The 25,820-nt window shown below is 39.3% G+C and overlaps 1 protein-coding gene across 1 annotated transcript in view; it reads right to left on the bottom strand.

Annotated features, from left to right (window-relative positions):
- CPLX4 (complexin 4) overlaps window positions 1-25,820 on the bottom strand; it is a 59,491-nt gene that overhangs the window by 32,774 nt on the left and 897 nt on the right. Inside the window, exon 2 of the mRNA XM_060760796.2 lies at window positions 17,082-17,169. Within this exon, the coding sequence (XP_060616779.1) occupies window positions 17,082-17,169 (88 nt within the window). The remainder of the gene's footprint in view (window positions 1-17,081; window positions 17,170-25,820) is intronic.

The following is a 25,820-nucleotide window of genomic DNA, read 5'->3' as shown; positions in this document are numbered from 1 at the left end:
ATAAAGAGAGTAAAATAATAAATGTAACAAAATAATAATAGACTAAAATATTGTATCAAATGTAATAATAATAAATAGAGTATATTAATAAATATAATAAAAATAATAATAGAGTAAAATAATGAATGTAATAAAATAATAATAATAGAGGTGCTGTCAAGGTGATGCATGCCATATGCCTGCAAATATGGAAAACATAAGAATGGCCATTGGATTGGAAAAAGTCAACTTATATCCTCATACCAAAAAAGGGACACACTAAAAAAGGGAAACACTAAAAACACTAAACCCTTATTTCTCATGCCAGTAAGGTAATGCTCAAGATCCTGCAAGGAAGACTCCAGCAATACATGGAGTGAGAGTTGCCAGATGTACAAGCTGAGTTTAGAAAAGAGAGGAATGAGAAACCAAATTGCCAATATAATGGATGAAGGTAGGGAGTTTCAGAAAAACATCTATTTCTGTTTTATGGACCATTCTCAAGCCTTTGATTGTGTGGATCATAATACATTTTTCCAAATTCTTGGTGGTATGGGGATACTAAGTCACTTTGTCTGTCTCCTGAGGAATCTGTATAATGACCAAGTAGCAACAGTAAGAACAGACCACAGAACAACAGACTCGTTCAAGATTGGGAAAGGAATACAGCAGTGCTGTATACTCTCACCCTACCTAGTCAACTTGTATGCAGACACATCATGTGACATGTGGGGCTTGTTGAATCCAAGGCTGGAGTTAAAAATGATGGAAGAAACATTAACAACCTTAGATATGCATATGATACCACTTTGATGGCTGAAAGAGAGAAGGAGCTGAGGAGCCTTATAACCAAGAAAGAGAAAATGCTGGGTTCCAGTTAAACATTAATAAATCAAGATTATGGCAACCAGACTGACTGATAACTGACAAATAGAGGGAGAAAATGTGGAGGCAGTGACAGACTTTGTATTTCTAGGTGCAAAGAAATATTGGAAATCAGAAGACAGGAAATCAGAAGACATTTACTTCTTGGAAGGATAGCAATGACCAATCTTGAGAAAATAGTGAGGAGTAGAGACATCACACTGGCAATGAAGATCCACATAGTTAAAGACATGGTATTTCCCGTAGTAACCTATGGATGCAAGAGCTGGACCATAAGGAAGGTTGAGTGAAGGAAGATGGACACTATTGAACTGTTGGAGGAAAACTCTGAGAGTGCCTGTGAGAAGATCAAACCATACTTCAGGAAATAAAGCCTGATAGTTCACTGGAGGGAAGGATATCAGAGACAAAGATGAAGTACTTTGGCCACATAATGAGAAGACAGGGAAGCTTGGAGAAGATAATGATGCTGGGGAAAATTGAAAGAAAAAGGAAGAGGGGCTAACCAAGGGCAAGATGGATGGATGGTATCCTCGAAGTGACTGGCTTGACCTTGAAGGAGCTGGGAGTGGCCAAGGCTGACAGGGAGCTCTGGCTTGGGATGGTCCATGAGTCTCGTTTTATGGGCAGGGTTGTGGAAGGAAATGAAAGAGAGGTTAACTCTTTCACATCTCACATACAGAGTTTTCATGCCCAATGCTACTTCCCAGAAGCCTCCCATTTACATAAATAAATTCAAAAAGGAAAGGAAAGAAAAGAAAGCTAATTGCAGCCACACAATTAGCAAAAAATCAGGTTTGGTTCTTCCACTTCATATTTAGAGGTGCAAAGATTTCTTGCCCTAAGAATAGAATAACACATACCCCCTGTTGAAAATATGTGGCTTTAGCATCAGCTCCCTTTCAGTAATTTGCATAACCCCTTATTAATCTGAGAAATGTATAGTATATGCTATCTTCAATGGTAAAGGCCTCTCAGTTCACTTATGAAAAACAATTGCAACCATTACAAAAGAAAACATACAAGAACAAAACTAAACTAAAGTGAGCAACAGTCTAATAATGCAGTACTGTACCTTTACCAAAATGTGGAATCACAACTTTTGAAAGATTAATTTGAACATGAACAAAGATTGGGCTGGATGTCACTTCTTTCAGGGGAAGAATGCCAATGAAAAAAAGACCCTGGCAGTGATGCCTGCCCATCATTGATGAACGTGAAGATGGGCCTACAGTCATGCAATATGTTAAATGTAACAAAACTGAAATACTGAAAACATTTTAGAATACATCCTTGGCAAATAGTGTAACAAGGACAGTTATTAAAAGTTTGGATGAAGCTAGATGGAAGATGCTTCTGGAGAGTGGTGTCCCACCGTTTTAGTTCAGTGTTTGCAAATAAAATTAAAAGCAAGACAAAAGATATGTTTCTAGGTCAAAATACAACAATTTTCCAATACTGGTTCTATAATTACTAATGTTTGCAATATCTAAGCAGGGTCCTAGGGAGTGATGATGTCACAAATTCTTGTGGACTAGTTTTGGATAGATGTGCATTTCTCTACAAAGCAACCATATAAACACATGTAAACATGTAGCAAAGACAGCCACTGCACATTTCAAATTTCACACAAAGTGATCTTTACCGTTCTGCTCACTTTCCATTCCAATGGAATAGTTTCACTTATGAACAAGCCATAAGTCTCATGGATGAAAACATCTTTTCAGTGACAAATCTACCCTGACAATCCCATTAATAGGATTAAGGTTCATTAAGGACATGTTTTGTCATATAAGACTGCCCCAAATACTCCTGGAGGTTTAAGTCTTGCACCAAAACCCAGGGCCTCTTGCACAGTAAATCCTGGATACATCTTCTGAAAACTATTGAATGTTTTTAAAGAAATAGGCATCATTTTAACCAAAAGTGTATTGTATTACTTTAGCCCAAGTTGTAAAATACAGTTAAATTATTATATGCACAATCTAAGCAGAATATTATTCTCTAGTAAACTAAAATTACTGAACCAGAATGGAGTGATGACTTTATTTGCCTGGATGCAGCAAGCAGGCACAGGTCCAGAAATTTCCTCAATCTTCCCATGTTACTTCTGCATATTGCAGAAAGCTAGGAAGGAACCTTCAACTGTAGTAGACAATCAGTTGCTTTGTCTACTCTGGGAAACAGTAGTCTTCCAGGGTGTCAACCAGAGGGTCTTTCCCTGATCCTTTTTAAGGAAGGGAGAGAGAGAGGGAGGGAGGGAGGGAAGAAAATGGATTCCAGGAGCTGAACCTAGAATCCTTTCCTTATAATACCATAGTCTCTCCCTATATTGACTGGATGAAGCAAAATGATCCTATAGAAAAGCTGTTATCTGTAACATTTCCATTTGCTAAGAATGCTGACTCCATGAAGAAATTTTCCTTTAATTCCTAAATTTCTAGCATTGCAGAAAAATAACATTTCAGTTTAGGCATCTCAAGAAAAGAGCAGTTACCAAGGAAATGCAAAAATACCAAATATAAGAGTTCTTGGTGTGAGCACTAGTCATCATTGTCTAAGGCCCCTTCCACACAGCTGAATAAAATCCAACAATATCTGCTTTGAATTGGGGGGGGGGGGGCACTTCCAGACAGGTCATTCCCAAGAGCAACCGCGTTTTAAAAACGCAGATGTTCCCAGGGGCCCATCTACACACACCCCAGAAAGTGCACACTTTCTGGGGTGTGTGTCCAGATGTTCTCCCAGTACTTTCAGGGAAAACACCAGGACACTCTAACCTCCTTCCCAAAATACCGCCAAAACAGCATTAAAAAACGAAATAATTTACCCGGCCTCCATGAGATGGCTGCTGGAGCTCTCCTGGCACGTACCAATGACGTACCAGGAGAAAGGAGAGCAGGAGCTCAAGACGTCAATAAATCAACAATTGGTATGTGCCAGGAGAGCTCCAGCAGCCATCTCATAGAGGCTGGGTCAGTTCTTTTGTTTTTTAAAGCTGTTGGGGGGGGGCTTTTCGGGAGGAGGTAGGTATTCTCACAGTTTTCCGGGATAATTTAGCTCAGAAAGCCGTGGAAATTTAGTCCAGACACCGGAAGTAATGGGTTTATCCCATGCCTTCCAAGAAGGTGCAGAATAAACACACTATCAAATTAATTTGCTGATTAATTCAGGTTTGTCCAGGATGTCATCTGGACAGCCCCTTTTTTATTGCAGAAACTACCACAGTAAAGTGGCTGTCTGGATGCGCCCTGGGATATATGGCAGTGTGGACTCAAATAACGCAATTCGAAGCAGATATTGTGGATTATTCTCCCTTGATATTCTGGGTTATATGACTGTGTGGAAGGGCCCTATTTTCCGCATTGGTAGACATATGGAGACTGAAGGGGAATTTCACTGGGGAGAGGGCAGATTTTGCTTTTGGGGCCAACAATGTCATTTTGTCTCTCTTGTCCCCGGTTTTGCCTGCTGTCAGCAGTTGGCCATCAACAGACAAAAATCTTCTCCCCATGGTTGGCAATGTTTGGCTCAAAGCAACCTCTGGATGCCAGAGTACAAAGCGTGCGATAATTACATCATGTTTCCTCCATTTCAATCTAAGGAGCATGGCTTGCCATCGAAATAGGATGCCAAAGGCTTAACCCCCTTCCTGCACCCTCAGAGAACTGGTTCCTGAACCTTCATTTTGGCCAAGTGAACCTGACAAGAGTTGACAGCTCCTGGGAAGATTTTTCCTTAACTTTTCTTTAAGTTGAGCCTTAATAAGGTGCTTGCCCATGGGCCGAAGGTTAACTCTTTTTTCCCTGCTGTTCCATAGCCTCCGTGATTGTAACCCCAAAGCAATTATGAATGAAGTGCCCTGAGGACTTGGTAATTGGTTACCTGAGGACATTTCTGAATGTGTTGAGCGCCCTGTGGGTTGTTAATTTCATTACTGCAGCTTAATTTATAGAGAAGCTATAAGGATGGAGAAAAATGTTCATGCCCTTAATGGAGCCATCACTTTGGATAAATTTCTAATTCAATTTTAAAAAATAACAATTTGAGGAACAATGTGAATAGTTAAGTACTAACATTCTTTTATACCAGGGGAAAGGAGCCAATGGGCTACCAGCTATTTTGGATGATAACTCTCATAATCCCTTAGCATCCGCCATGCTGACTGGGGCAAATGGAGGTTGATGTGCAAAGCATTTGATGGGCCCAATGTTACTGAGCTCTATCTTATATAGATAATCTATATCTATATATGTAATCAGTGTAAAACCTTATTTATTTATTTATTTTATTTCGGGTGCTTCTACCCCGCCCTTCTCAACCCCCGAGGGGGGACTCAGGGTGGCTTACACAAAGGCACGATTCGATGCCTACACAAGATATACATACATACAAAACAGCAGTTAAAACAATTAGCAAGTTAAAACAGTCGGTACATAACACAATTAATAAAACTAAATCTCATGTTCAGCGTTTATCTTGCAGAGTTCCATAATTCCATTCCGTTTAGTCAATTCCTGTCCATTGTCAAGTCCTTTCTTTAGCTGCCAGAATGTCCGAATGCCTGGTCCCAAATCCAAGTTTTCAATTTTTTCCTAAAGGAAAGGAGGGATGTCGCTGATCTAATTTCCCCAGGGAGTGAATTCCACAGGTGAGGGGCCACCACTGAGAAGGCCCTGCTCCTCGTCCCCGTCAATCTCACTTGTGAAAGAGGCGAGGTCGAGAGCAAGGCCTCCCCAGAGGATCTTAGACTCTGAGGTGGGACGTAGAGGGAGATCCATTCGGACAGATACACTGGGCCGGAACCGTATAGGGTTTTGTAGGTCAAAAGTAATTACATATTGCTGTATGACATGAGGTCCATTAAGGGACCATTGGTATTTAAAAAATCAGTTAAAATCCATAAAAATATATTCAAAACTAAAAAGCACAGTATCCCCTGACTTGAACCCTGTTCTCCAGAGTTGAAACCCAGCTTTCAAACGAGTACACCAATATGTATATTCCTTGATTCTGCTCAAATGCTAAATTGAAATGACACAATTTGAGACTGCTGAAATTTTTTGGAAGATCAGCTCTAGAGAGCTCTAAGTATTTTCTATAGTATGCTTCACCCGGCGGACATAATTCATCCAAGACATACCATATATACGTGAGTATAAGCTGACCCGAATATAAGCCAAGTCACCTAATTTTACCACAAAAAACTAGGAAAACGTATAGACTTGAGTATAAGCTGAGGGTGGGAAATGTAGCAGCTACTAGTAAATTCCAAAATAAAAATAAATTCCAATGAAATTACATTAATTGAGACATCAGTAGGTTAAATGTTTTTGAATATTTACATAAAGCTGTAATTTAAGGTAAGTCTGTCCAACTCTGATTAAAACATTATTCTAACCTTCTGCAATGTAAATTTCCAATAACAATAAAGAGAGTGAAATAATCAATAATAATAATAATAATAATAGAGTGAAATAATGGAAATGTTATAACAGTAATAATAGAGAAAAATAATAAATGTCATAATAATAATAGAGTAAAATAATACATGCAATAAAATAATAATAGAGTAAAATATTGTATTAAATGTAATAATAATAATAGAGTATAATAAATATAATAAAATAATAATAAAGAGAGTAAAATAATAAATGTGATAAAATAATAGAGTAAAATAATGTACCAAATGTAATAATAATTTGGCCACATCATGAAAGCTAAGAGAAGACAGTTATGCTGGGGAAGATGGAAGGGAAAAGGAAGAGGGGCCGAGCAAGGGCAAGATGGATGGATGGCATCCTTGAAGTGACCTGATTGACCTTGAAGGAGCTGGGGGTGGTGACAGCCAACAGGGAGCTCTGGCATGCGCTGGTCCATGAGGTCACGAAGAGTTGGAAATGACTGAACAAATGAACAACAAAGAGTAAAATAATAAATGTAACAACAACAACAGAGTAAAATAAGAAATAACCTTGACTCGAGTATAAGTGGAGGGGTGCTTTTTCAGTCTAAAAAAAGGGCTGAAAAAACTTGGCCTATACTCGAGTATATATGGTAATTCATTTCAGAGAAGAAAAATAGGGTTCCAGTTTATGTTAAAATCATATTACATAAAGTGTTCCTGAATGGATCTTTCACATAATATGCAGCCCTGCTATAGAGTACTTGCCCAAATCCTACTGTTAACATGGTTTGTTGCTGCTAATTGTTATCAAGTTGACTTCATCAATATATGATGAACGGTTCTGGCCCAACATATCTATCCGAACGTATCTCGGCCTATCAGCCCACCAGGACCCTAAGATCTTCGGGAGAGGCCCTTCTCTCCATCCCGCCTGCTTCACAGGTGCGGCTGGCGGGAACGAGAGACAGGGCCTTTTCTGTGGTGGCCCCGCGGCTTTGGAATGCCCTCCCTATAGAGATAAGATCAGCCTCCTCGCTGATAGTATTTCGGAAAAAACTCAAGACATGGATGTTTGAGCAAACATTCGGCTAATCCGATACGATGAAATCTCTGATCAAGGACTGGCAATCACAGACAACGAAATTGGATTATGATTTTAATTTAAGAGATGCATTGGTCTGTATTGGTGGCCCAATACTGTGTATTGTATATGTATGTGTTTTATATTTTTAATTGGAATATTGTTGTTTTTAAATGTTGTAAACCGCAATGAGTCGCCGTTTTAGGCTGAGATATTAGCGGTATACAAGTGTACTAAATAAATAAATAAATAAATAAATAAATCCTATGAACACGCTGTCCTCAACTGCCTGTTCAGCTCTTACAATGTCAGGGTCACTAGCTCCTTGACTAAGTCTATCCATCTGTCTTCCTCTTTTCCTACCTCCTTCTACCTTACCAAGCATTATTGACTTTTCTAGTGAGTCATGACTTCCCATGATATGGCCACTATATACCTTCCTATTGTGCAGAAAATGGTAGCCTGGTAACCTACAAGTATCCTCACCCTGTTCTCTATGTGGTTTTTGTTGATGGGGGTGGGAGGCTCACAGCCTCTTCCTCTCTTCCTTCTTAGAGTTCTTAGACTTTTAATAAAAGTTGCACAAAATATTATTAAAATATTTAACTAATAAATAAATGGAAACAAATAAAAAGGAGAAATCCTATTGGTTGTGATAGCCTTATAGGATGCTACTGTATATACTCGAGTATAAGCCGACCCGAATATAAGCCGAGGCACCTAAGTTTACCACAAAAAACTGGAAAAATGTTTTAACTCAAGTATAAGCTGAGGTTGGAAATGCAGCAGCTACTGGTAAATAAAAATCAATACCACTAAAATTACTAATTGAGGCATCAGTAGGTTAAATGTTTTTGAATATATACATAAAACTGTAATTTAAGCTAAGGCTGTTCAACTCTGATTAAACCATTATTCTAACCTACTTCAACATAAACGTGCTTACATATCCTACCAATAATAATAGAGTAAAATAATAAATTTAATAATAATAGAGTGAAATAATGGAAATGTAGTAATAGCAGTAATAATAGAATAAATAAATGTAATAATAATAAAAAACAGAAAAATAATATATGTAATAATTGAGTAAAATAACTGTAATAATATTAATAAATAGAGAAAAATAATAAATGTAACAATAATAATAACAACAGAGTAAAATAATAAATAACTTTGACTCAAGTATAAGCTAAGAGAGGCTTTTTCAGCTTAAAAAAGGGCTGAAAACTCAGCTTATACTCGAGTATATACAGTAATTCCTTAAGACATTAGTTGTTTACCTGATCTGTTTAACTCAAGAAAAAAGCATAATAGTTTGTTTATTTATTTATTTGCATTCTACCGCATGCAGGACACAACGTGGCTAAACATTAATCCCAATTTAAACAAAATTGAGGTATCATATTTAAAAACAGCAGTTAAAAGCAGAGGAAATGAGTAGATTTATTTATTTATTTGCATTCATTAAATAAATATTTTAACGGAATTAAAGATAATTAAATACCAACTTAGCAGGCATTCCTACTTACTACAAATGATAGAACTTTTCTGGTGTAGATGTAATTCTCATTCTGGATTGGGTGATATCGTGAAAATCTAGCAATGGTTTTCCCTGTCTTAGCCAATTGTCCACATGCTTGTTTATTTCAATGGATTTCATTTAGTGTTAGTGCTTTGTTGGCAGCTAACACCTCCCAAGAAAAGATCCTCCAGATAGCAGCCACTCAGGCTTTGAACCTGCAAGGTCATTAAATGCTAATCAAGGTGGCCAATTGCAACATTCACACTTGCCTCAAACAGACAAGAGGTATTTCTTCCACCCTGGACATTCCACAGATATATAAACCTCACTTGCCTAGCTTCCAACAAATAATAATAATAAAACTTTATTTATATTCCGCTACCATCTCCCCAAGGGACTCGGTGCGGCTTACATGAGGCCGAGCCTGCAATACATCAGTAATAAAAGCAGTAACAGACAACAGTTAAAATAAATCTCATAAACAAAAAATAAGCAATAAACAAACCTCACAACCTCTGAGGATGCCTCCCATAGATGTGGGTGAAACATCAGGAGATAATGCTTCTGGAACATGGCCATACAGCCCAGAAAACTCACAGCAACCTGAGGTTATCAGTATTAATCACTTTAGATTTCTTCCACTCAAATCAGGACTGTGATCTTACATCAAGAAGATAGATCATAACTATATAGTCATAGATACAAAGCTGGTGTGCAAAGCCACCTCATTCGTGAATTATGCTGTTGTAAAAAAGAAGCACAACCAAATAAGCACAAGCATCACCATGCATAATACAAATGTGCAACCATGTGCTATTTTTTTTTACATGTCAGGAGCGACTTCAGAAACTGCAAGTTGCTTCTGGTATGAGATTATTGGCCATCTGGAAGGACATTGCTCAGGGGACACCTGGATTTTTTTTTTTACTTTTTGATGTTTTACCATCTTTGCCGGAGGCTTCTCTCATGTCCCCGCTGGAGAGCTGAAGCTGACACAGGGAGCTCATCCGTGCTCTCTCCGGATTTGAACCTGCAACCTGTTGGTCTTCAGTCCTACCAGCACAAGGGTTTAACCCATTGTGCCACTGGGGGCTCCTATGTGCTAAGCGATCTCACATCAATGCATGCAGTGTATTTGTGCGCAATAGTACAGCATGCATAATTCTACTTCTGTTACAGTGACCTCAATATGACTGTTCTGCATTGGATTCCAGACACTTCCATGAGGGAACTTGTGTGTGCATAAGACAGCAACAAGATTCCAGGACAGATGTTAAAGTGATTAAGCTTGGCCATTAGAATTTTAAATTTATTTAAAGTATTTCTTGACTCAAATTCTGTTTTTAAAAAAATGTGAAATGCCAAATATTCCATTCTTGCTTCCCCCTTGATTCCTCCCCATGTAAATACTGAATGTGTGTGTGCTTTAAAAAAAATCTGGCATCTATGTGCTTTGATCTATTTATCAATTAGCCACATGCCTCACCCTTTCTCTACAGAGCTCAGGGCTGCTTTCATACTTAACTCAGATGGTCTCTAATCCAAGTGATTTACATCAGTGTTTTTAAGCTTTCTGATGTGCAGGAGCAGCAAGGGTTTTCCTTCAGTGTGTCCAGAACTGGCATAATATTTTTGCCCATTGAGTACACAGAAACTTGTCATGGATTTGTAGCCAATAGCTCAAGAGTTGGTGTGAGTCTATGGACCTTCTCACTGAGTAGTACTGATTTTACAGGTCAAAATGGGCGCAGCTTTAGAAAGGGAACTAGTATTTCTCCCCTCATCCTCTGAACTATAAGAAATGCAATTCACTACAGGTTGAATATTCTTTTTCCAAAGTGTTTTAGATTTGGAATCCCCCCTCCTGATTTTGGAATACTTATATTTGCAGATATATACATAATGAGATATCCTGGAGTTAAGATAAGTATGCTGAAAAATAAAAACATGCCCAAAGAGCTTCCATTTGAAGGGACTAGAACCAACATTTGGACTTGAGATGCTTGGGATGACAGTCTCCACAATCATTATGACAGTCTCCTCCTTAGACTGGTTGTAATTTCTGAGACCTGAAATCTAAACCTTCAGTTCTGGTGTGGGCAATTGTGGTGTCAGCTTCCATGTTAGTGGGGTGACAAATGTGTTCAGGGCTTAAGTCCAAACCATTTCTGGGGGTGGTCGTCAACTTGAATAACTCTATCAAAACCCAGGCTGAGGAAATTCTCATTTTTTAAAATTGTGTCAGAAGTGACTTGAGAAACTGCAAGTCGCTTCTGGTGTGAGAGAATTGCAAGGATGTCGCCCAGGGGCCACCCGGATGTTTTAACATCGTGTGGGAGGCTTCTCTCATGTCCCTGCAAGAGAAGCTGGAGCTGACAGGTGGGAGCTCACCCCATCTCGTGGATTCAGACCGCCGACCTTCAGGTCAGCAGTCCAGTCACCACTAGTGTTTAACCCATTGTGCAACCGTGGCCCATGAGATATGAATAATGCTGCTTAGAGAAACAACTTCTCAGGAGACCTGCAGAGACTAAAGATAAATAATTTGTGATTTGGGAAAGGGAGAGCCAAGAGCAATAGCCTTGTGGATCAGACTGGGCCTGTGTCCAGCAGTTCCTCAAAGGATTTGTGGAACAGCACAGAGTGTTGTTATAATCTGTTGTTTTTGTTGTTGTTGTTGTGTGCCTTCAAGTCATTTCCAAGTTGTGGCAAATTCTAAAGTCATGATACCATCATTATAGAGTTTTCTTGGCAAGCTTTGTACAGGAAAGCTTTGCCTTTGCCTTCATCTGAGGACGAAAGAGTGTGGCATCCCCAATGCCACACATTGGGTTTCCAGGACCAAGCAGGGCTTTGAATCCTGATTTCACAGAGTTGTAGTTTCACATTTGAGTCACATCACCATGCTACCTCTATAGGCTGGCTCTCAAAGAACTCTAGTTCCCAGTTTTCCTTGAAAAAAGCTTGACTTTGCAATGGGCACCCACAGAATTCCCACTTGCAAAACTCTCTTCCAAAGGAAGGCTAGAGGAACTCTTTCCCTGATGTTGCTTGGGGGTTGGGGATAAAAATGTATGTTTTTTCCTGCTTGTCTTTTAATATTTTTAAAATCTAGGATTGAAGGTTTAACTCTCCTCCTTTGAACGTGAAAGGCTTAGTTTTAATTTATTGCTATCTGATGAAGCTTTGTCTGGCTTGATTATGTAAACCACTTTAGGGGACCCTTGTTAGCAGGACCAAAAAGCAGCATAAATATGACTTTCAAAAATATATGCAATAAATAAGTAAAAAGGCAGTGAGATGATTTTGGTTTTAATCCTTGGCCCCCAGTGTCATGTGGCTTGGAATTTTGCTTATTTTACCATTGGATTAAATTGACTGCTAAAATGGGGAAGGTATATTAAAAATGCAGTACTATGGTCACTTATCTGAGTGGAAGAGCATTGCAAACATTTTTTAAAATGAGAGGCAGGAGCTTTTTGTATAAACAATGGGATTCCTGGTATCCTGCTGCCCAATCAGATATGTCATCCTCAGGGCAATGCTTCCTGGGGGATAATGGGATTGAAGTTAAATGTCAACAAATCTGACGGAATTTTTTGAAATGCATGAGAGCACTATGAATACCATAGTTTGCCCAAAACAAACAAACAAACAAACAAACAAATGAATTGGTCCAAGAGCAACTCAAGCCTTAACTCTGTCTTGAAGTCAAGATGACTAAAATGAGCCTAGCATTGGGACATATTGTGAGGAGATGATTCATAGAATCAAATAATTGGAAGAGACCTCATGGGTCATCCAGTCCAACCCCTGCCAAGAAGCAGGAATATTGCATTCAAATCACCCCTGACAAATGGCCATCCAGCCTCTGCTTAAAAGCTTCCAAAGGAGGAGCCTCCACCACACATTAGACAATAATGCTCATTATGGTTTTATTATTTATCGTGTCAGAAGCAAATTGAGAATACAGTTATAATGCATACAAAAACCACAAACAAAGTTAAAAGCTTGGCATTGTACTAAATTTCCTTTGACCAGAAGCTGGCCATTTCGAGTGCCTCTGGTGTCGCTGTAAGAAGGTCCTCCATTGCGCATGTGGCAGGGTTCATACTGCATTGTAATAAGTGGTCTGTGGTTTGCTCTTCTCCACACTTGCATGTCATGGACTCCACTTTATAACCCCAATTCTTAAGGTTAGCTCTGCATCTCGTGGTGCCAGAGTGCAGTCTGTTCAGAGCCTTCCAAGTTGCCCAGTCTTCTGTGTGCTCAGGAGGGAGGCTCTCATCTGGTATCAGCCACTAATTGAGGTTCCTGGTTTTAACCTGCCACTTTTGGACTCTCACTTGCTGAGATGTTCCTGCGAGTATCTCTGTAGATCTTAGGAAGCTATTTCTTGATTTAAGGTGTTGGCTTGCTGGCTAATATCCAAATTGAAGATGAGCCAGAGATGTCAATGCCTTGCATCTTGTTATGGTGACCACAATACAGACAGATAGATTCTATCAAGAAAGCTATTACAATAAATCTACAAGACCTGAGCAGGGTTGTTGATGAACATGTTACTTGGATGTCTCTTATTTATAGGGTCGCCATAAGTCGAAGTGGACTTGATAGCAATTGATAACAAACAACAAACTTTGGGGCTGTAACATCCAACTGTCTCCTTATTAATCAGTCAGTCCCTATGTAATATTGTTGCCTGTATCCCTTTTGTGTGGTGTGGCGATATCTCCATTTAAAATTCATTCAGAATGTACTACCTTTCCCTTCACGTTGTTCAGTGATAGTTGGTAGTTTCTATGTTGATGTGGCAGCAATTCCCTTTTAGGTTTTAGTGTGAAATTTAAATGGAAGTAACCAAGGTGCTGAACCCTTGTTGCTGCCTTCAAATCAATTTCAATGCATGGTGACCTGAGGAGCAAGAGATCTCTGTCTCACCTTGTCCTCCACAGCCTTGCTCTGCTCTTGCCCACATAGGACCATGGTTTTCTTGATTCACTCTTTGTCCTATCTCTTTTCCTACTGCCCTCCATTTTTCCAACAAGATTGTCTTTTCTAGTGAATCATTTATGAACCAATGAAGGATGACAGCTTCGTTTTATTCATCTGTGCTTCTATGCCAAGGTGAGCCCTGATTTGCATGAATACATATCTATTTATTTATTCATTTATGTTGAACCCTACTGACAAAATAGGTTCAGTAACTTAGTAAAACCCCTTTAAAGTGGACAGAAAAATCCATAGTAGACATATTGCCATACTTACACAGCAGCCAAATATTGCCATTGATAGCTTTATAAACTTTTCACCTTGGAAAGCTATGGAAACATTTCTTTCACAATATTAAATACAGAGTTGCCAAGTCACATGGCTACATTTCTGTAATCATATCTCCCATGATATCACCCCACGTCCCCAAATTTTTTTTTGTAAGCAATGCAGACCCCCTAAACATGGCAACTTCTATGCACAATTGGAGCACAATTTTGATCTAGAATGTTTCAAATCAAATTGTTCTAATGCAGTGTTCCCAAACCTTTGGTCCTCCAGATGTTTTGGACTTTAGCTCCTAGAATTCCTGACAGTTGGCTAACCTAGCCAAGGCTTCTGGGAGTCGAAGTCCCAAACAACTGGAGGACCAAAGCTTGGGAACCACTTTTCTAGTGCAATTAGTCTCTTTTGGATGAGAAACACTGCAAGCACTGTGCAATATACACTTTACTAACAGAAGAGGAAAACATAGATGGAAGTAAGTGGATAAAACAAAGGTAAACAATGTGTGGAATCTTGTCCTTCTTGACAGATTGAGATAAAGCATATGTGTCCTTCATCATTAATAACTTTGCCATCTTGACCATATTCTATATTATTTGGTGACACTTATCACAGTCTCCCTGTGTAAAATGCTGGTGGGTACTTAGTCATGGATTATGGGAGATACAGTCCTTAATATTTCCCAGTTTCCATCTGTGAAATACTGGAGGATATGTGGTAAGGGATTATAGGAGCCATAGTCCAAAATATTTGTAGGGTCCTCTGTTCTGAAAAATTGTGTGTCCCAATTATTTGGCCCTACTGGCTGGGGATTTTGAGAGCTGTGGCCCAAAACTACTTTTTCCAAGCTCTTGACTTACTCTTTTGGATACCTATAAGCCTATAGTACATGTCGCCTGATGAACAATATTTTCTGAAAAGAAGCTGACATACTAACATGCCTTGGATACTGATGATCAGAGTACAAAATAAAGACAAAGTAACACAGCCTAACCTTCTATACTTAGATTCTATACTTAGATTCTAAGTCCAGCTGTTAAAACCTAATAACCAAGCTGTAACTCCACTGTGCTGTTCAGCTACAGACTGCTGTCACGCAATGTTCTGGCCTGGTGATATGAAATGTTTCAAATTTATATAAAGCAAAAGATGTCCTGCTAAATGGCATCCACTTCAAAACATTCCTCTTTCCAGTTTCCACTAATGTGAAGACATTCATTTTGAAATGACCTGGACTATTATTTTATTTGTTAACGAGTGACAGAATTTTAAAACTACGCACAAAAAAAGAGTCTCATAGCTCCTTAGAAACATAAAAATATATTATTGTGTAAGAATTTTGGGACTATATTTTACATCATTAAATGTAGGATTTGTAATCTAGGGTTACAAATATATACATATAATTGGGAAATTATATAAGCAATAGTCTTGTGCATTTGTACAGAATCACTATCCGTTTCAGTTTGTTTCATTTGTAAGGCCCCATTTTTGTTTTCGAGCACCTCTCCCAAAAATGGGTGCCTTTCCGAATGAGCTTTTTGCTCAACATCCAAAAAAACCCAAATATATTTGGCCCATTGGTAGCAAAATGCTATGGCCTACAGCCAAACATCAAGTAAGAGGCGCTTGGCTGTAGATTCTGCCAGGGCCTACATCTAAGCGCACCAAGCAACTGATGCACTTTGATGTAGGTCCTAGCCACATCAGACCTGGGCAGGGCCTACAGATGAGCACTGAATGCCAAAAATCAGCCAACCAAACAGTCACCATTCCCACTTACCTTTAGTTTCACCAATTTTTCCAAACAGGAGGGGAATGTAACATTACATGCCATCCAAATGAATGGTACAAAACGAAAACACGAAAGAAATGAATGAGACAAGTAGCGGGCCCATGACTAATAGGCAAATTCCCAGGTCACTCTACCCATAATGCCTGTCTCTAAAGACCTCAGAGAGGTGTATTCTTAAAGAAAGAAATGCTCTGAGAGCTGTAAAAAATAGTGCTAGCCTCCAGAATTTGGGCCCTTCAAGGATGTCGTGACGGTTCAAATTTGCTATTACTGGTACTTCACAAGCACCTAATTTCTCTAATCAGAAGATGAAGAAAGTTGCAATGGTATAGTGGTTAGAGTGGTGAACTAAAAATCTGCAAAATCAGGTTCAAATTTGTACTCAGCCTTGGTAACCCTTTCCTTGGTTTTAGAGGATGGCAATGGTAAACCTTTGGCTTTCAACCTCATCATACGGGGCTAAATCAGTGGCATACGCCGATCTAACCCCAGTCACCCATGGAGCCGGCCAGCTCCCATCAGATGATGTCATGCCAGCTCTGTGAATTAAAGAGGGCAGAATCTGTGTGCTAACACCACAACACTGGACGTTTCCTGTGTTGCTATAGACTTTATGGGGGGAAGCTGCACACTTTCCCCTATGGAATCAGCTGCCAGTGGAGCCCAGCAAGGCGGGGTGTGGAGCAGTGGCTTCCCCATCTCCCAGTGAAATGGTGCAACATGGAACATAGCATCCATATCTGCAGTTTCACCCACACTCAGGTCTCCCTAGGATTTTCCTATGTCCTGCAGACAATTACATAATATACTTCTACTGAAGTTACTATAGAGTTGTGTTAGAGATCCTAACAAATTCCTAGAGATTATATCTATCTAGGAATCTCTAGGTCATCCACTGCAACTCTATGGTATGCTGGGACTAGAATTAATTCAATGGTGCATGATCTATCTGCAGTTTTGTGTAACCGAGGCCCAGCTGAGAACATATCCCCCAGAAATGTGGGGATCTTTCTGTATACAATAGACGAATGTTTCTGAAAGTTTTTGATCTGCATTGATGAGGGAGAGGATAGGTGGAGTATAAAGAAATATAACAATAGCAACAAAATATTTCTTTAAAAAAGTTTCTTACCTTTGGAAGTCTGTATTTCTCTCGCATATGAACCCTCAGGACAGCCCTCTCAGCCTTTTTTTGTGTAAAGGCTGCATCTCTTTCCATTCTAAAAGCAGAAAGAAAATGCTTTGTAATCATAAACTGAACATCCCACAACTGTTTGGTAAGATTGTGTATATAGTATAACAGTTATAGCTGCTTAGTACCACTTTAATTAGTAGTTCAACTGTCTACACTACAGAATGCTAGACTTTATAGTAAGGCGAGATGTAGTAGGAGGAGTGGGTTAGACCTCTCCTGCAGATAATTCTGGATACCTTGCCAAACTACATATCCCAGGGTCCTTAAATACGGAACAATGACAGATAATGCAGTTTTAAACCATAACAATAGCATAGTCATGGAGATATACTCATGGAGATGGAGGAGATCTCATAATCCATCTAATCCAACCTGTGAATTGGTGCAGAAAGAACAAAAGGTAAATCACCTCCAAAGGAAGGATGTCCAAAACCTACATAAAGATCCCACAAAAAAGCTCAACTAGGAAAGTTGCATGTCCCTGGACTTGGTTTCATAATGTATACTCTTACCATTACAATGTTTGGCAAAAGACTGCTTTAAGAATGACATTACAGCTTGATATACTATTGTTACAGTTTGGCTTGAGACCGGCACACATAAGTGAGGTATATACAGTGGGAACCCTCCAACATTTCACAGATGAAGTTTTGGCAAAGCAATATCAGACTGGTCATAATGATAAACAGTAGGGCTGGGCGGTTTCGTTTTGTTAATTCGTAATTCATTAATAATTCGTTAATTTTTTCAATTACAAAACGATAACGAACCATTCTGGAGCAATTATTTAAAAAAACGAATTTTCAAAAACGTTTTGTAAATGCTTTGTATTTCAATATTGTATTCGTTTCGTTATTGTTTTGAGGTCGTTTCGTTATTATTTCCGCATGTCTGGGCCAGTTTTATGGTTTAATTAGTGAAAAAAAAATTATAATATCACACCAACAGTCAACAACAGAGGGAGAGGGAAGCTTCAGATGGTTTTGGAGGTTTTTTAGCATATTTCGCGGTCGCGTCCGCCATTAACGAATCGATTCGTTATTGTTTCGGAAATCGATTTGTTAATTTTTTACCATTTATGAAATTTCGTAAATATCGAACTTTTTAAAAGGAAAATTTTGTAATTATTTTAAATATCGAAACAAAAAAAAAAACCCCAAATACAAATCGATTTTAGAAACAAATTTTTCCGTTGTTACCCAGGCCTAATAAACAGCAATAAGGAAGTCAAGTCACACAAGTAAAGACCGGCTGCAGCTGTTTCCTTTTGCCTGAGTCTACTGGGAAGAGCAAGGCTCTGCTTCCTCCTTTCCTCCCTGCTGAGTTAATGGACTGCAAGCCACTTTTACACTTTGAACACAGCTTACCACAAGTGAAGTAAGATGAGGATAAAGAGGGGAAGTGGAAGGAGGAAAGAACTGGGACATTTTAAAAGCAGCTGAAAATCAGAGCTGTCTCTGCTAAATTGGGACAGTTGGATAGTTTAAGAGGCTTCCTTCCATTTCAGTGGAATGGTGAGGTCATTCCAGAGTTTAGTCTGGTCTTTACAAGAGCTCAATGATTATCAGTGCCCATTGGTAACATGGCACATGAGTAATTCAACTGGCTGCCATTGCTCAAGAGACATTGCTCAAGGGAGGGAGGAAAGAGCCTTACAATGTTTTATTTATACGTTTGACTTATACGTTTGATTTTGTATCAAATTGCATATGTTCATAAAAACTCAGCAAGAAATTAATATAAAATTAGACATTAATTTTTCTACATAAATGTAGGCCTTTCACCTAGATATTACTTTTCCCTCAACCTTCTGGCTACATCTCTGTTTTAAGTTATCTTCTACTAACCATAGGAAAAGGAATCTAAAAAGTATATGTTCCTCTATGATGCTTCATTCTACTTAACTACTAGCTCTCTGTTTTTTTTTTACCTTGGCTATCTGAATAGAATCATCATACATCAATATGCCACTTTCTATGTGTATGTTTTTCTAGTCTCCAAAGCATTCCCAAGGGGTCCCAAAGAACATCTAGTCCAGCCCCCTTCTGCCAGGCAAGAATGCAAGTTACAGCACTATCATATAGGTTCCACACACATACAAAGAAATTAAGTAAGTTTGGACTTCCCCTGAGAAACGGTTCCATAGTGCAGATATTTCCTTGCTGTGTTTACTGAGACATGCAGTGGGTCTTCATTCTACTTGAAAACGGGAAAGTTGAAGGCAGTCCTTTATGATGGCAGGTATCCTTTATTAGAAGGGATGTATTTTGTGTGACTAATGGAAAGCTTTTTATATATAGGATGAGTGGAATGCCCACAAATCCTATATTTTGGGGGTGAAGCAATGACCCTTCAAGAAGAGAGAAATTTGGGAACCCTGTAACTTATGAGTATGGGCTTACATGAACAAAAACCAATGCTTTAGTATTGTATTTGGCTTGTTAATAGCTATTTCCTGGTTGTCATTAATCTTGATTGTGCTATATTACTCATTTTGAAAACTTGTCAACACTGCAGTCCTATACATACAAATCTTGAAATAATACTCATTGGGCACAACAGGGACTCATTTATGAGCAAGCACACATAAGGTTTCAATGTTTGCATTCTTCTACAAAATAAGAGATGGATTCTGGACCCTGCCCAGAAGAGGCGGTGGGCATCTTCCAGAGAGATGTGATTTGGCCATGATTCCCCAGCCAGAATCCCCATGTATATATAAGATTATTCCAGTGTCTCTTTGACATCTGATGTGTATTGGTGGCAACAAGTAATTGCTGCACCAGGGTTGAATGGAAAGTCCAGAAGATCCAGCATGATGTTGTGGGTTGAATGCTGGACTAGGGTTCTAGGGCAGTAGGGTTCAAATCCCCACTCAGCCATAAAAATCCACTGGATGGCCTTGGGCAAATCACACACTCTCATCCTGAGAGGAAGGCAAGGGCTAATTCATCCATCATTTTATTGACCATCTCAGATGTTAAGCCAGCACCAGGCATTTCTACTGAGTAGGCAGGTAGACATGTTCAAAACTTGCTCTGCACATTCTGCTACTATATCAACAATCAACCATTTATTATGGTTCATAGATCCATCAGTGAATTAACAGTCATTAAAAATTATCCCATCTCATCATCCAAAATTAATATATATAGTTTCAAGTAATACCCCTATCCGAGGTTAGTTTCTTTCTCAGCCTTGTTGCCACTGTGAGAAATTTGCCACTATAGGGGTCACCCTGTGGCACTTGTCCTCTAAAAGATACCTAACAATCCCTTGCAGGGGATGGCTGGTCATGTGGGACAAAATTGGATATAAAAGTTGGCTATCTTGCACTGTATAATAGCGGCACTTCTATAAAATGTGTTCTATTGTTTCTACTTCATTTCCTTCACAGGGGCGTAGTCTTTGGGTGTCAGGAGTTCTACTATAAGAATATTTCTGAAGTGCTCAGTTCTCTTCTGACCCCTCCAATCCCATTTGCACAAACCCTTTTGCTCAGGTGCAACTCTTTCAAGGGACTGGGTTTACAGCTACAGTCCTTGATATGGTGTCTATAACAAAAGCAGTTTTCTCGGGGGGAGGGGGGATTTTGAACCCCAGAAATTTTAGTTGCCTTCAAAGGCAACACTAACTGGTCACAGTAAATATAGGAAAGACTTCTTGCCCAGCCCACTGACACTTTTCATTGAGAGCCACATCAGCCTTTTGGTTGTCTTCAAAGGCCCATTGAATCCATGGACAGAGAATCCATGAATAAAAAGAGGGCTAACTGTAATTTTTAGCATAGTCAGTGCTATTTAGCTTTTGCCCAATTTGAGTCCCCAGATGTTAGTTATCAACAACTCCCATCCTTTTGATTATTTGCCATGTGATTATGAATTGCAGCACTTGAGGCTGTGAGGTTAGGGAAAGGTTAAAGGGCATCTTAAAGTCAGATATCATATCACAAGACTCGTATCTCAATACAAACTCTGCTATCCTGACCAAACAGAACAAACTGTAGCCTGTATCACAACTCCCATCAGCTCTAGTCATGGTGCCGATGATAAGAGTAGTTCAGCATCCAGAGGGCCACATAAAATGGCTGGATTCTACCCTTGAGTCTTGATTTTAACACATGTCCTTTAGTGCAAGGGATACAATTTGCATTCTGCCCCACTCCTATAACTGTTTCTGCTTTATGTCTGAGGTCAAAGTCCTAAAGCAGTTTGCAATCCAATAAATTAGCTGGGGTAGAGAGAAGTGGGCAGAATATTGCCCATCTCAGAAGGCTCAGGCAAAAGCAAACTCCTGCAGCCTTTCTTGGCTTATGTGTTTGACCCCATTAATCAATTTTGCCACCTTGTACACACTTGGATGTTACTTGGAAAGGTATCTAGACTTCATCTGTGACATGTAAAAGGCCATAGTGTACTCCATGTGTAATGTTAAGATTGGGCAAAGGAGCATTTCTTTCTTCTGCTTTAACTTCTCAATAGCCCTGTTCACTACATATGACCAAGGGCCAGACATGTTTCTACACAGGTTAAGTCATAGCAGAGCTGATGACCTCAGATTATGAAAGGCTTCCAAATTACAGGAAATAATACTAAATATCAAGGTTGATATAATTGCTAGAATACACATTTTTGGACAAAGCCATAAAGTGTTTTTAATTTGACACAAGTCAGGGTTTCAACATGTATTCAATCCTATGGGCAAGAAGATCTATTTTAGCCTATTGCTCTTCCTGAGCAAATGATATCTGTGATAAATGGAATAAAAGTAAATAAATAGGGAAGTAAGATTGAGAAGTACGGTATATTATATCTTTTTGGGTGTAGCTGCTCTGCAGAATTAATGCAGTTTGACACCACTTTAACTGCTATGCCTCAATGCTTTAGAATCATGGGCTTTGTAGTTTCACAAGGCCTTTAGCCTCCTCATAGAATCATAGAGTTGGAAGAGACTTCATGGGCCATCCAGTCCAACCCCCTGCCAAGAAGCAGGAAAATCGCATTCAAAGCAAAAAGTGCCAAAATTGTACTTATAAGGACTGCGTAGCATTAAACCATGGCACCTAAAACAATGTCAAACTGGATTAATTCTACACCGTAGATGCACCTTTCCTCTTCCATCTGGTTGCCCTTGTGCTTAGTGATTTTTAACATGTTGAACCCAGATCACTTCCCTCTTGAGAATCAGTACATATCATATCATGCTCTTCTTTGGTGCACAAAGCAAATAACATACATTTGGTTTACTATTTTAAACCAAGGATGGGGACCATCTAGCCTTCTAGAAGTTGTTTAAATAGAACTCCCATCATTCCTTACCATTGGCTAATGAAAACCAGAGACCAATAGCATGTGGAGGATGACACATTTCCCATTGTTGATCTACACTTGCATGTTTGGAGGCAGTGTTTTGAAGTAGGAAAGCTTTCCATGGTCTGGAATATTCTGTTATGGGCCACAAGCCATTGATGGATGGAACTGGAGGCAAAGCAAGCAGAGTTTGCAACTAGGCTGAGGTCACAGGTTCCTTGCCTTTGCAGACTACTAATGAACACTATCTGGTGAGATGGGAATTCCTTGTGGCATCTGTTTGGTCTCTATTGGACACTAGATGCTGCACCATATCTTGGAAAGGTCACTTTTGGGACTGCAACTCCCAAACTCCCCCTGCCACATAAATATTTTTGTTGTAGTCCCAAAAGGTTAGTTCTCCATGATATGGCAATGTGCATATACCTAAGTCACTCAATAATAGTTCAGTGATTGAAATGAATAGAGGTGTGAAATACTCATCAATGTGATACACAGAGTACATCTACACTATAGAATTGGTGCAGTTTCATACTCCTTTAATTGCCATGGCTCAATGCTATGGAATCCTGAGAGGTATAGTTTTACAAGATCCTTAGCCTTACCTGCCAAAGAGAACTAGTGGATCACCAAACTTCATCTCCCATGAGTCCATAATAATGGCTCATAGCAGTTAAAGTAATATCAAATTGTGTTAATTCTACAGTGTAGATGCACCCTCAGACACCACCCAACACTGTAGATTTACAACAGTTCGTAGCTTCATCCTATGGAACCCTGGGATTTGTAGTTCATCATGGCACCAGAGCTCTCTGACAGAGAAGGGTAAATATCTCACAAAATTACAGTTCCTAGAATTGCTTAGCATTGAGCCATGGCAGGTAATGTGGGGTCAAACTGCTCTAGTTCTAGAGCAGTGGTTCTTAACCTGTGGGTCGTGGACCATCAGTGGGCTGTGAGGATGAAAATCTGGTCTGTGAGCCTCCTTCCTCTTTATTTCATTTCATTTTATTTTATTTCTGCTCCTTTCATGCTGCCTGCCACTCCTATTGCTACCATGGCATATGTTCTGTATCAGAAACTAGAGCTGATATGGTCTATCCAATGCAATTTTCTGAATCAGCACCCCAAACCAAATCTAAAATTGACCAAAAACTGATTCGTAACTCTTTTGGTACTAATGTTGGAGAGAGGTCGCTGTTCAAAGTGGTCCCTGGTCAAGTAGTCCTTGGTCAAAAAATGGCTGGGAGCCACTGTTCTAGTCTGGCTACAGCTTCAGTTAGGCTTTTTGTGTTTTAATTGTGTCACTTCTGTTTCCAGATAACACTCATTATCACTGGGTTATATACTATTTGAGGCTTTTCCCTCTTGTTAAACGTTTGCACACTTCTCTAATTTTTGTCTTGATTGATACACTTTGAGCACTGACAAATGTAGGAAATACACAAAATAAGGAAAACAAATGGAAAATAGGAGGGTCACATGGGATTTAATCTGCCTGAGCCACTGAGTCATTGGATGACCTTTGGCATGTAATTTCACCTTTGTGAAACTCAGTCTGTGCAGCTATAAAACTGGGGTATTATCAGGAGACAAGGGGGGGTTGCATCTATCTTCATGTACCCTTGTTTTCATCAACCATTTATGTAACAACTGTTTACTTTTCTATAGGTTTAATTCCAGTCTTGAAAAGCACATTAATTCTGGTTTCTGCTTAGAGGAAACACTATTTAGCTTTGAATGCAATTGCATTATTACAGGCATTATTGAAAGGAATCCTCATTATATGCGGAGTCTGCGCATTCCAGGTTTTGAATGAATGCCACCCCAGAAACATCATTACTATCAATTGAGTTTCAAATATGAAAAAGTTGCACTTCAGATGCTATACGTTCCCAAGTCCACGTCACAAACCAGCTACTTCTAAATATAGCCCCAGCATGTCTTAAATTCCATAGGTCATTAACCTTTCACCCATAATCATCTTAGATGTGGGATTTAGCCGACCATTATGTAATTGATCATTAGTGAAATGATGTAGTGGAGATTTGAAAATACAATTGCTTTTGTGGCCGTACTATTAGTGCTGGGTAGTAATATTTTTATGGCATCTTTTTGTGATGTTCTGCATTGTCTGACACATAGGTTATTCATATTATTAGAATTATTTGGAAATCAACTCTAAGGGGAAAAAACATGTGTATACAACTTGAAAACTAGCAATTGCTTTTTAAACAAACATAGAGTTATTAGACGGGTTGGAAAACAACAATGCTTGCAATTATCATTTATAAAAAAATGGTAAAAGAAAAGAAAGACACCTTCATGTTTTGTTTTTGTTTTTTGGATAAGGGCCTTGAATTTTGAGGGCAAACGAGGTCAACTTAAGCAATCTATACAATTTAAGCAAGCTCATATAACATGGAGCACTAGCCAAAGCTTTACACAATTAATTCAGTTTACAGAAGTAAAGTTTGAAGAACTATCTGTGTGAGGAAGAAGACAAAATTTACCCATGGAAACTATTTGCAGAAAGTATATTCTAGAGCAGTGTTTCTCAGCCTGGGGGTCGGGACCCCTGGGGGCAGGGGCAGCTCAACCCATTACGCAAAGTAAGCCTTCGCAGTATAGTTGATTTTGCCCAGGGGTGCTCTTGAGGCGCTCTTGGGGGGAAATAGACCTTGACCTATGCGAGTTGTAGTTACTGGGATGTATAGTTCACCTACAATCAATGAGCATTCTGAACTCCACCAATGATGGAATTGAACCAAATATGGCACACAGAACTCCCACAACGAACAGAAAATATATATCAGTGATTGGTTAAGGGGGGGGGGGGGTGGGGGTGGAAAATTACTGTTTGCTTACAGTTGAAAATTACCTAGGGCTGCCTCTGCCTGGGGGCGGGGGTCACAGGGGGTGCCAAAGAGCATCAGAAAACACAGTATTTTCTGTTGTTCATGGGGGTTCTTTATGGAAAGTTTGGCCCAATTCTATCCTTGGTGGGGTTCAGAATGCTCTTTGATTTTAGGTGAGCTATAAATCCCAGCAACTACAACTCCCAAATGTCAAGGTCTATTTCCCCCAACTCTACCAGTATTCACATTTGTGCATATTGAGTTTTCATGCCATGTTTGGTCCAGATCTATCATCATTTGAGTTCACAGTGCTCTCTGGATGTAGGTGAACTACAACTCCAAAACTCAAGGTCAATGTCCACCAAACCCTTCCAGTATTTTTTGTTAGTCATGGGAGTTCTTTGTTCCAAGATTGGTTCCAATGTTGGTAGAATTTAGAATGCTCTTTAATTCTAGATGAACTAAAATTCCCAGCAACTACAACTCCCAAATGACAAACCATCCTCCCC

The sequence above is a fragment of the Anolis sagrei genome, chromosome 2 (genome assembly GCF_037176765.1).
Source record: "Anolis sagrei isolate rAnoSag1 chromosome 2, rAnoSag1.mat, whole genome shotgun sequence".
Classification (NCBI taxonomy): domain Eukaryota; kingdom Metazoa; phylum Chordata; class Lepidosauria; order Squamata; family Dactyloidae; genus Anolis; species Anolis sagrei.
This window is presented reverse-complemented; position numbering and strand designations above follow the sequence as displayed.